General features: G+C 38.0%; 2 protein-coding genes across 2 annotated transcripts in view; one reads left to right on the plus strand and one right to left on the minus strand.

Annotated features, from left to right (window-relative positions):
- LOC108575133 overlaps positions 1-12,450 on the plus strand; it is a 14,642-nt gene extending 2,192 nt beyond the window's left edge. Inside the window, 7 exon segments of the mRNA XM_017937851.1 lie at positions 25-96; positions 3,658-7,718; positions 7,807-7,882; positions 8,351-8,613; positions 9,015-9,170; positions 9,256-9,569; positions 9,656-12,450. Coding sequence (XP_017793340.1) covers positions 25-96; positions 3,658-7,718; positions 7,807-7,882; positions 8,351-8,613; positions 9,015-9,170; positions 9,256-9,569; positions 9,656-11,228 — 6,515 coding nt within the window. The 3' untranslated portion in view covers positions 11,229-12,450.
- On the minus strand, positions 928-2,198 carry LOC108575253 (probable 39S ribosomal protein L49, mitochondrial). Its single transcript, XM_017937999.1, has 3 exons — positions 2,089-2,198; positions 1,306-1,495; positions 928-1,222 (listed from the first exon to the last, which is right to left on the minus strand). The coding sequence occupies exons 1-3, from the start codon at positions 2,191-2,193 to the stop codon at positions 948-950; spliced, it is 570 nt and encodes a 189-aa protein (XP_017793488.1). The 5' UTR covers positions 2,194-2,198; the 3' UTR covers positions 928-947.
- Positions 12,451-12,864: the final 414 nt, after the last annotated feature.

The raw sequence follows: 12,864 nt of genomic DNA on the forward strand, positions 1-12,864 counted from the left end.
AATCATACAGTTGGACCAAATTAGACCCAACTAAAGAAGAAACAAAAGAACTGGTTCAACAATACTTCAGCTGGACTGGTGCTGATAAGGAGGGACGTAAATTTAATCAGGGAAAAATTTTCAAGTAAAACTTTGCCATATGCTTATTATTAAACAGAACATTTTGTTCGCATGAAATAAACGTAAAAAAACTGATAAGATATTATCAAAATTTACGTGCAAACCCTTAGAATCCTGTATTGAATAGGATGGTTTTCAAGCAAAGAAAAAAAAATGTTCCTTTCTGTAGGTCACTACTGTATAACTTGATGCTTTACCTTTTTAAGTTTATTATGTTACATTTAAAACATCATTCTGAAATTAGTTTTTAATGTACCTTTTTATAATACGAATATAAATCGTCGAGTGTGGTATTTTGGATTTATTTTAATATCCAGCGAATTACTATTAATTTTTAATGAAATAAAGGTCGTGATATATTTACTTTGGCATGCACATTCTTAGAAATTTGTATTTCATCTAATTGTGTTAAATTATTTAACTTATAAATTGTTTTAGTTGCACGTCATACATATATGAACGCAAATAATTTAATAGATTTATGAAGTTATTTTGTTCATTTGTTATTGTTTAATAAAAAAGCATATAGCATGATTTAATAGAAACATGAAATAACGAACACACTGTAACACTTATATTTAAGTCTGCTGCTGTTGCTACACATACTACAATTCATCTCTTCCATATGCTAGTTTGTGTGAAGTATAATTTTAAATATAATACATATTTTTACAAAAAAAAAAAAAAAAATATATGAAACGTTTTAAATCCAAGCCACAAAAGGGGTTTTCATTATTTTTGGATTTCAATAAATACTAATGGTACTAATAAAATATGCTTCTTTTTGTATTTACAACAAATGCCTGCTTATAAAATATTACAGTATTTTAAAATCCTTTCTCATTTAGCCACTTCTTAATAAGATTTACATAGTCTCCCCTAAATTTTATTTCACCTATAAGTTCATTCACACGAACACCAATTGGTTTTTTCTCGCATTTTTCTATATATTTTTTCAAATCAGATTCTAGTGCCCAGATGTCTCCATGAATTTTACGAATAACAGTTGTTCTTCGCATTCCACGGTGGAAAATATGAAGATAAACAGGTTGCATATAGTTTCTTGTACGCTGTACATAATATGGATGATCTTTTGGTTTAGCTGTAAAATAATTAAAACTAACAAGTTATATATTAAACATATTTAATTGCAATATATACATTGATATATGAAGTGAAACATACCAATAGGTGGTTTCCATCCAGATGGGTATTCTTTGTTTTCTAGTGAAATTTCAGGTATGACTTTTGATTTAAGCAAACGTTCAACATATTTCCATTCTTTTGGATCTCTTGTTACCTCATAATTTGTGTATTTTGAAGGATCTTCTTCATACATGGGTGAAGATTTATAACTCCCCCATCTCTTGTATACCTAACATGAATGAAAATACATGTATCTTTAGAATAAATTTAAAAAAATGCGTACATTATATATGAAAATTATTAATACAGGCAAAAGAACTCCTCTAATATTTTATTATTACCTATTATTGTCACTTCAATATATTTTCAGGTTATAATGTAAAATTGAATGTTTTTGTCCTTTTATCAAATTAAATCAAGTCAATTTTAGCCACATTTTAATTAAAAAAAAAAAAAAATTTACATTCTTTTTATTCATTATTAGAATAATATGGCATACATGTACTGTTACACTATATTTTAAACTATTTGCTTTTCACGATTTATCTTAGCGTATCTAATAATCTACCGGGTATTTATCGTCCCAACATCAAATATAATAATTTCAAGAATGCTTACTTGTATATCAAGTCTTTGATACAACAAGAAACAAATAAATTTTCTTCGAGATAAAATGAAACAAAAACTAACGACGTAAATACCTCGCATACCTAGCATGGCCCTTCGTTACTTTGTCTTAAAACTAATAATCATAGAAATGCACGATAGCCCGTTACTTGTCGACTAATTATGAGAAAAATAAAACAAGTAAACGTGTAATACCTGAGCGACGATCGGTAAAGCACACCTCAACGATTCATTCTTGCCGATAGACTGAAAAATAATCGCCGATAGTTTCGAACGCGTGAAAAGCCGAAGGGCAGCCATTTTGACTTCAGTAAATAAGGGTCGGTAGCCGCCATTGGTGCGCACGGGCGCGTCTTCCTTTTCGTTCTCGTGCCAGATCGAGTTTTTCCTCGCGACGGGCCCGTATTTCTAGCAATTTTTGTTCCCGCGAGAAACTACGCTTCGCTTGGTCGCGATCCCGATAGACGAACGTATCACCAAGTGATCGTGATAACGTTAAAATCCGACAAATAACGGCAGGGTTAGTTATTACAAATACTGTATAGATTTTGAAGTGCCGCGTTGCTCTGAACTTTGTCGTGGAATCGTCGCGATTCTGCCGAGGCTTTCTGGACTGTTTTAGGCTCACTAGTAAGCACGATTTTCTCCCGAGGTGAACGTATCAAACATACTGGCCGGCATAAAGCAGCAGGGGTTGAATCCGTCGAAATAACGCAATGAATTAGTGCGAACGGACTATGGACCTGGGAGAGGTCGTGTATTCCACCGTCAGGTGGCGGTAGCCTCAAAACAGTGGGACATCGTACAGACACCCTGCAACGGGACTGTGTTTTTCACAGAATTGTTTTCCGCGTTTTAGCCACAAAAACTACGCTTTTTGACGGTGATTTTTCGCCTCAGAGGTGAGTACAACTGACGAATCGAATAATGGAATGGTAAATTCTCCTGATAACACGCGGCGAATGGAGTATTAAACCTTGGAAATCTCGAATCGAGTCCGACCTTTTGTTTATTCGTGGCGATTTTTTCGCGATGATTTGTTTCACGATTTTCGATAGTTCCTGCATGTTCAACCCTCAATTTTCATGTTTGAAAGTTAATATGTGACACGGTCTTTCTTCCGGAATAAAATTTGTCGTGATCGAGAGTACGATCGCCGAGATATTGCGGTAAATATTTCAAAGCGATTCCCTGACCGAAAAGAGGCGCCCGTGTATCCGTGTAAATGCAAAGTTTGTCACGTAATTTTTCTGACCGCCAGGGCCGCATCTATCAACCCCACTATCCGGCCGGCCGCTCACCTACTCGCACCTAAGACGAATTATGTAGTTTTTCCACTTGGTGTACAATCAATTTGTTCCTGTCTCGCTTATAAGAGGAAAGGTACATTTTCATCAGTTATAATTTAAGTGTTCTATTGTAATGTATTTCTCTAAATAGAGTTAGCTTTTAATTATATGATTATTGTCTCAAATATTTTCATAGAAATGGATATTTTATAATTTTTCAGAAAATGTATACAAATAAATAGTATTTCTTTGAGTTTTTAAATGTATATTGTTTTATTGATAGGACAATTAGAAAATTACTTTGAACACTACAATGGTAGTAGTAATTACCCTTTGGTCAATAATCGGCTTGCAATTTCATATTACGAATGAAATTGCAGGAGCCCAATGTGGGTGGAAGTGAGATGGCATCCAGGGAAAAGAAACCCTTAGCGCCTTCCAAAGCAAAACAAAAGGCGAATAATGATTGTGAAAGCATTGGAAGCATTAGAAGCTGTAGCTACTGGAAGTCAACTTCCTCCAAAATTAGAGGCCAGCTTGCCACGTAAAAAGGTTCTCAGAAATCTTAAGCGTAAACAGAAGTTAAGGGCAGCAAAGGCAAACCTCATTAAGTCAAAGGTTACAAGGAAAGTAGCAAATAGAAATTTGTGCAGAATAACTTCTGATATCAAGAAAGGTGTGAGAGCTAAAAGGGTCAAATTATCAGAGGACAATAGCATTAAAACATCAGATATTAATTTAAGAACTTTAGAGAACCACATAAACGATACAGAGTGTGAAAGTATAGGAACAGAAGGAGCTAATAGAAGTGCCAAGAACAATCTCAGGACTAAAAAGACCAAGTTTGTACCAAAAACTAGTGGGGAAGTGGAGAACGAAGACATTCAAGACAGAGACACAGATTCAGTTGCTGGATCCAGTACTAAGAGCAGCCCAAAACTTAGCAGAAAGGGGAAAAGTTTAGAGAATTCAGATTCTTTGTCCAGGGGTGTGAAAGCAACAAAATTTGCAGGATTCAAAAGGAACAATATTAGAGAAAAGGATACTTACATAAAAACGGAGGGAGATATCAAGTGTACGAAAGGAAGAAAGAATAACAGAGATATAGATTACTCTAATTCAAGAGCATCTGTTGATACAAAATTTTCAAAGTCACTTTTGGACTCTAAGAGTTCTATAGATCTTACTATAGACGAGGTTATAGCTTCAATGTTGAGTGATTCAGAGATAGATAATCCACAGGGAATAATAGACAAAGTAGAGGGTAAGGTGACAAGGAGTAAGAAAATGTTGGTAGAAGAAAATATAGTTACAGATATTGAAATCAAGAAAGAACCAGACAATGATGATATTAAAATTACATCTGATGGGGAGAACCTGGAAATAGAATCTGTTCAAAGTGCAATTCAATTAAGAAAAAGATCGAATGCATCAATTAGTCAAAGAAGTTTAAGAAATGGCAAGTTACGGCAGTCAGATTCAGGTATTTCCACTGACTTGGAACTTAAAAAACGTCGAAGATTAAATTCAGATGACCCTGTTAGTTCAGAGGTTTTAATAGATAATATTGTGGATAGTAATATTGATACAGAATCTTGCTTCTCTGAATCCAGTGGTAATGATTCTCAGACAGTTATGGTAACAGCCAAAGATGAATCTTGCTTGAAGCAAGAAACATTAAAAAATTTTGAAGGCAGTTCCCAGACTGGATCAGAAGTAGAGAACAATAATAACAGTGATCGAGCAGATAGGGCCAATGAGATAGGGCCCACTCTCCGCTCAAAAACTAAAGCCAAAAGTACAGAAGTTGAAATAAAAAGTGACAATATAAAAATTGATTATACGAGAATAGTACCTAAAAATACAGAACTGCAGGAGGAGGTGAAGAAAGTGAGTAATTTAGAGCAAATTAGGAAAGAAAATATTTTAGCAAAATTTTCTGACAAGTCCAAGGGTCGAAGAAGTAGTTTAAATATAGATATGAAAAAAACAGTAAATTCATTTTATGGTACAGAAAAGTCAGATGGTAATCCAAAGTCACAGATAGATCAAATGATAGAGAATATTAAGCTTAAAATTGCAAAGTCTATTGAAAGTAAAATCTTTGGACCAGAAAAGGGTCTTGGATTGAACAAAAACTTTGAAGTACCAAAAATTGAAGAGATAATTGCACCATTGAGTGCAGAATCCCAGAAATTAGGGCTGGAGGAAAATATAGATGAGGATAAGTCTGCTATTTCCAAAAATGAAATCAAATCGGACAGTTCAGAGAATTCAGTACCAAAAGTGGCTGACACTGCCAAAGAAATTGAGAAACTAGTCATGGGTGATATTGAACTAGCAGAAACTCATTCTCAAAATGTACAAGAAAGTGAGTCTCCTGACACTGATGCAAGTAACAATATACATAATGTTTCTGAAGCTGTACATGCTACAGAGAACAATGCTAGTAGTTGTAAAGCTGTGGAGCAACAAGAAGAGTCCAATGAAGTTTCTAATGTAATAGAGGAGTCTGAAAAGGATGTTGAACAACTTATAGATGATCAGATAAAAGTGTTGGATGATGGTAAGAAAACTATGTCTACCAGAAAATCTTTAAGAATAACTGACAAAGGTTCTCCTGAAAGCAGTGACAGTGTTAAAAAATTAGGTAGAGTAGCAAATAAAAAGTCTGAGAACTCCGAAGAATTTTTGGAAAATTTTAATAAACCTGAAGAGACAATTTCAATTGATGAACCACAGAATGAATCAACAAAGAAATTATCTACTTTAGAATCCTCGACTGTTAATATGGAAACTGTATCTAGGAAAGTGGAAGAGAAGGTTGCAGACGAAGAAGCAAAAACAAATCAAACTGTACAAGATGAAACTAAGATTTCTGCAAACAACACTTTGGAGCCTGATGAAGTAGAAACCTTGGAAAGTATTTCTAAAGAAGTGGAAAGATTAGTGGCAGAAAAACAACCCAACACTCAGTCACAAACAAGCACAAAAGAAACACAGAATAAGCAAGAATTAAGCAGTAAATCCTCAACAGAGTCTGACAAGTTAACTGTAGTAACAGATACTAACAAGCAGGAAGTAATTGAACCCGATGAATTGGAGAAGAGTAGTGTACCAGGCAAAGCTGAAGTAACAGAGAATGCCAAAGACGTTGAAGAAAGTGAAGGAACCACTGCACTGGAATCAGTGCAAGATGCTAAGAAGGAGAAAAGTAATTGTCAAATATCAGTTACCTCGAATTCCACTACGATTCCTAAATATAACGCGAGTCCTGTTCTCAGTGATGCATGTAATCCCATTGAAAACGCGAAAAAAGACACAGATGAGAGTGCAAAAGACGATAAATGTAAGCAAGATAATAATACAGATAACAATAACATTGTCACTAATACAACAGAAGAACAAGTAATTTTGTACAATAATTCAGGACATGGTGAATCAACCACAATAACAAAAGAGGAACCAGAAAAATTAGACAATATTGTAGAAGAGCAAAAATCACCTGTTAGCGATGATAACAACAAACGAGTGCTGAGAGCTCGCGACAAGACGAAAAAACTTGAAAAAAGACAAGCTTCTTATAACAAAGATGGCGTATCGAAGGTGAAAGATGATGAAGGTGCACAAAAGATACAGAACTCTCATGAAATAGAAGATACACAGGAGTCAGAGGAAAAGGTTCAAGAAGTGAACACAGAAGACATTGATGACACCCAGAACAGCACAGAATCGGTGGATACAAACGATCTGGATCGTCAAGCTCGCACCAGGCGCAATAGAGAGATGAAGAAACGCAAGGAGGAACAGTTGTCTAGTTTAAAAAATAAACGTTCAAAGAGGGAGATCAAAAAATCTGATCAGCAGAACAAGGAGGAGACCCTGTTAGATAATGAGGTGGCTAAGATCAATGAGAACAATAGGTCATTCTTAGACAAGTATGGAAGTGGAGCAGAGTGTGTAACAAATTTCAGAGGCTTCTCAGAAGGTGGCAGGGGAAGCTTGGAAAAACGACAAGATAACTCTGATAATGTGAGAAGCAAGTCAGAGAATGATATAACAATTACAAAGGAACCAAGCAAAGTTGTCTGTGAAAACAGATTGTCCAGAAATCTGTCTGAGAACCATATGACTAAGCAGACAGAGAACATAGATATCCTGGATGCCGATTGCAAGCCTGTGAAGACACCAGAGACATCTCAAAAGGATTCTGACGAGACTTCGACGTCTGGCGAGTCCTCTAGCAGTGTCAATATCACTCCAAAAATCCTGGAAACGCCTGAAGATAAGGCCAAGAAGGAGTCAATTTTGAGACTGCTCGGTTTAGAGTCCCTGGAGAAAGCTGCAGAAAGACTGAGCCATCAGAAAGCGAAGAAGGAGCAGTACACTGGAACATTGAAGACTGTGATTCGTGTACAGAAGGAGAAAGAGAAGGATAAAAGGCGGTCTAGGTCTCCCTTGAAAATGGTGTTGAAACAGGGTCGTGGGGATGGAGAAGGAGATTCACCTGAGAACTTCTACACTATTCAGAAGGAGGTCAGTTTTAACAGAAACACGTTAGATTGTTGTATATAATACAAGATGAGAATTTTGTAAATTATTTCATTTATTTTTTTATTTTCAGTTTGGAACCAGTGGTTGGGGAGATAGCAGCTCTGGTGCGAACCGAAAGTTCTCTACTAACCACAGACACTCTTGCGGTAATCCTGGTTGCGGGAATAACTACATTCTTAATCGTTCCCTGTTCCTCTGCTTTGTTAAAATACACATCCTCGTCTCTTGTACAGTCTGACCCGTTAAAGAATCATTGTAAAAAGGAATAGCTTGATATTTATTTTAAAGGATTGATCTTTGCTACACACTATGGTACGATTTTTTTCTTCTATCGCAATCCTATTATTCTCTAATATCAAGCAATTTTCTTATTCATAAACCACCTGTGTCCCGCAATTCTCTGAATACTCACAATAGTTATACGGTATACCCTTCATAACAAGCATGCTATATCTTGTGCTACCGCTTTGAATATCAAGTACTTACTCTCTAACTTTCCAATTGTCCACCGACTAAATTGACCTCATTTCACCTAAAGATCAAAATTAAAACAAGACATGCTCTTATATGTGTTATAGTAATTCTGATTATAATTGATTGTTTTGTCACGACAGACGAGGATAACGAGGATACCACGTCAAAGGATCGTCAGTCTCTTGTTATTCCAGAGAAGTCCTCTTCCTTCTCCATCCATCCAGGACGCCTATGTGCGGATGTGTGTTGCTACTGCTTTGGAAAATTCGGCTCATTGGACACACCGATGCATCTGGCTCAGATGAAATCCGACGAGAGACGCAAGAAGATTTTGAACATAGAGAGACACTTAACCAAGGACTCTTGCTTGTGTGACGCCTGTTACCGCCATGTTGATAGAAAGGTAACTGTTCTTGTGCTATTAATATTATTACAATGGTTTTTAACCCTTTCGCTACGGCAGTCCGCTCCGCCGGAGCGCCGCCACTAAACGAGACCTTACGCCAAAAGTGTACACATTACGCGTGGCCAGTCTTTGGCATTCGTGTTTACGTCTTACGTCTTCGACTTTGGTCTGAGAATGAAAATGTCATTTTGTTAACCGCACGGGATTATCATTGCCTCTTCGTTGATGTTGAATTAAATTTCGATGATACTTTTTGAGTATTTCCTTTATGTCGTGTAGATGCCAGATACATTCGGCGCTCGTACACAAAGGTTGTCGCGTGGATGCCGTATATCCAGCGTTCGTAATGAAAGGGTTAATCGTCCAATTGTATTCTTTAAAATTTGATTTACTCATAGGCGAACACTAGCCCTACGAACATGCAAACGAAACCGCAGAAACAGCATAGGCAACTTATGGTGTCCAAATGCTCGGCCCGTGACTGCAGAGACGCTGCTCGTCATCATGTCAAACGTCGATGGTTGCTCAAAATAAAAGCTGGTCTGCAAAAACAGGTAATCATTAGTATAAAAAAATAGAAAGTTAATTTTATTAAAATGTGTCAGCTTTAATGGCAACAAGAGTATATCTTTTGTTTAGGTGGACATTGATTGGGAGTCGAGTCAACATACGTCCATGTCGTTCTGCGTCAGCCATTATTCCAAAATCGAGCCATTTTTAACCTGTGCCCTCTGTAAGCGCCGACTAGCGAGAAATCATACTCATCAGTTGGCAAATGCAGAGACAGAGGAATTGAACCAATTGCTTGGACAACAAGGTATTCCTGTGATCCTGGTCGCGGGCACCTTCGTCTGCAAATTGTGTCGCTACTTCACGCAGTTGCAGCTGAAGTACAAGGATGTAGAGAACATGAACACGAATCATAGATCGTTCTTCAAGAGCTACAGGAAAAGGTACAATTTGAAAACATTGAAAAAGCTACCTTAAGAGATTCATATTTTAAGAACATCTTTACTTTTTCTTATTTTTATATGTTCAGAATCCTACACTATCATGATATCGAGGTTCTGGAGAACGAAGATGACGATTCCTCGCAAAACCAGTCTAAGGATAAGGATAAAGACAAGGATAAACGGAAGAAAAATTCCAAGTGCACCACACAGTCCAAAACGACAACTTCCAAGTCTCCAGATGGAATTACAAATTCTGCCTCAGAAAAGTCTACACCAGAACCCAGTAAAAATGAGGGAACCAATTCTGAGACGGATAATGAAAATCGTATTACAAAGACGAACTCAAACGACGATAACGTCACAACGGACGTCCAATTCCTCGGCATAGAAAGCACCGTGGAAAAATTGAAAAAACGTAAATTATTGGATATGCATCCGTACACGATATCTGACACAACGATATCACGTGATAGCCCTAATGAGGTGGTCGAAATCCTCGCTATGGACAAAGAGGTGACCCTAACCAGATTGCCAAAGAGACCAAGGACCAACAACGATATCAATCCTGTTGTGCAGAGACTCGGTGCTAATCCCTCCATCAGCGTACGCACTCTTTTCCCTGGCGAGGAGGAAATGAATCTTCATGCCAATATAGAGTTCACGAACGTTCGAGAAATAACACCTCAGGGCTGGGAGAAATGCGCCACGATGATACAGTACGATAGAGACACAAAGTTGCTCTGGCAAGAGCTTCAGAGACCGTACGGGAACCAAAGTTCGTTTCTCAGACACCTAATACTGCTTGAGAAATATTACAGATCGGGTGATTTAGTGTTAGCACCGAATGCCTCGCGAAACGCTATAAATTATTCGACGTCCGTACAGAACAGACTGATATCGTACGAGGGTCCAGAGAAAATGGACGAGCCAATCATGGAGCCCATCGCCTCAGAGTACCACAATTCTCGTCGACTAAGCGGTGGGTACGTGCTAGAGAGGGACAGACATTCTTTGCCAAGCACAAGCACTTCTAAACAAACAGCTGGTAGTAGTACCATGCAATCCGCGAAAGGAAGTCCTTCAAGGATTCTGAAGTTGAATCCTGGAGTGTCGATAATCAAGAAACCGCCTCCTAACCTACAAAGATTGAATCTGCCGTCTACCAGCGCCACCACGGCGAACGGTAGCGTGAGAAGAAAGGACGGCCAAAAGCTGCCAGCTTCATCGGGTGGTAAAGTATTTCAGTTGAGCGAGCCGGATTTCAAGCGACTGCAGAATCTGAAAAAACAGAAGCAACAAATGCTCACAGAGAAACAGTCGACCACTTCGAGCGGCAATTCTGGCTCCCCGCCGAATCTGAAGTCGACCACGCAGTACCAGAAGGCGCAGCTCGCCGCTCATACGCAGTTCCAAAAACATCTGAGGATGCAGCAAGAGATGCTTAGTCGACAAAGCAGAAGCGACTTCGAACCATTGATCTGCAATGTGCGATCGTTGGCGAACGAAAACAGCCCAACGCAGAATTTACTACATAACCTAAATCTGCCCAAGTCGATTCAGGTTACCACAAAGACGTCCAGCCAGATTCCAATTTTACCGAAGATTCCGAAGTCGCTGACGGTAATACCACAGACTGTCACCAGACCTGCAGACAAATGAGAAATAGGGACGATTAGAGAAGTGAAAAGTAAGTAAAAACAAAACATGTAGATGTTAATTCTTTTAGACACAAAAGAGCGTTGAATAGAGTATACGAGAGGAAGACGTTTGCCTATTGGACCCGAGATAGAAGAATTCGAATATCGATCGAGCTTTGTGTTCAGAGAGTGAGAGAGATAGCGATAGAGAGGATGCTTCGTTAGAGAGGGTCTAGTCAACGCTCACCGCGAGAAGCGACAATATCTGCCTTATAAAAATCGAGTGCATTCGAAGAGAGCTGTACACTGCTCAAAAAAGAAATCGAAACGATTTTACGATGATACATTAAGACGCATGGCGACGAGAGGTTCGTACAGATCGTAGTCGCAAACACGCATGCGTACACGCCGTGATAGTACATATAGTAGAAAAACGATTCGTCGAGGAGCGAGAGAAACAGAACAGTTGCTAATAATGTTGTACACGACAACCAAAGCCCCAGTGTGAAGAATGCGGTGAAACACGATAGGAATCTGTTTCCGAGGAAAAGTGCCTAAAAAAAAGGAAAGAATGTGTGACGCGGATGAAGTCGTTAGTTTTTAAATGACGGAATATAATATGTTGAACAGACTTGAAACACGTATACATAGTTAAATATATAGAGATATACGTATACGAGTAAAGAGAGACAAAAATAAGAAAAAAAGATATACAAAGGATCGTTCGTAAGAGAAGGGAGTAGTTAAAGAAGGAAAAAAGGGGGGGTGTAAATATCGTGGAAGTTAATACGCTCCCGCTGTTTCTTCGTTCGTATTCCAAGCTATTAAAAAAAAATGATTCGTTAACGGAAAAGCATTCATCTTTGAAGCAAAACGTATTCCGGACGAACGAAACGAAAGGAAGAACAAAACTGACGATTTGCCTTGCTGTTGTTACATAAAATAAAACAAAAACGGTCACTGCTAGAGACATATCTATCCCGCGCGTTCTTCGAGATATTTGCAACGGCTCGAGACGAAATCTCGTTAAAAGATCCATAGCGCCTCGAAGAACGATTTGAAATCGGTAGTTCGTTCCTTTTCCTGCGCGTCCCGAAAGAGATATAGTCGATTCGCGTGTATACGCGCAACAAATGGCACCATGGTGTATAGATTTCGTTGACGGTTTGTCTCATATGTCGAATATATTTTTATCTACCTGGGGAAAAAGATAAGTGGCGAATATTAAATGAAGAGTAAAAGGGCGGGCGAGAGAGAGGGGGTGAGGGGAAGAGTGCGGGTATATAGGGGGTGATTTTTTTTATAGCCAAGATTTATGGCGGGAGAAATGCACGCCCGCAAGGGCGATCGTTGAGCGAGAAAGCTAAGCGTTATCGTATGAATTGGTAAATACACTCTATAAAACAAATCGTAGGTGTAGACCTGTACGCCTCGAGCTTATTTATTACGTTACTATAATATCATTATATTACACTGTACATAACTGATAATTATTTCTAGTTCGTAACCAATTATTATTATTATATTATATTATTATAATTAATTATTTCTTTATGGATAATTCAATTACTATATACGCCGCGACAAATTTAATTGTCGTGCAGGATTCCTTTAATAATCGTGTAACACGATCGCGAATTCGAGAGAGGTTTGAGATT

This window comes from Habropoda laboriosa, unplaced genomic scaffold (genome assembly GCF_001263275.1).
Source record: "Habropoda laboriosa isolate 0110345459 unplaced genomic scaffold, ASM126327v1 scaffold207, whole genome shotgun sequence".
Classification (NCBI taxonomy): domain Eukaryota; kingdom Metazoa; phylum Arthropoda; class Insecta; order Hymenoptera; family Apidae; genus Habropoda; species Habropoda laboriosa.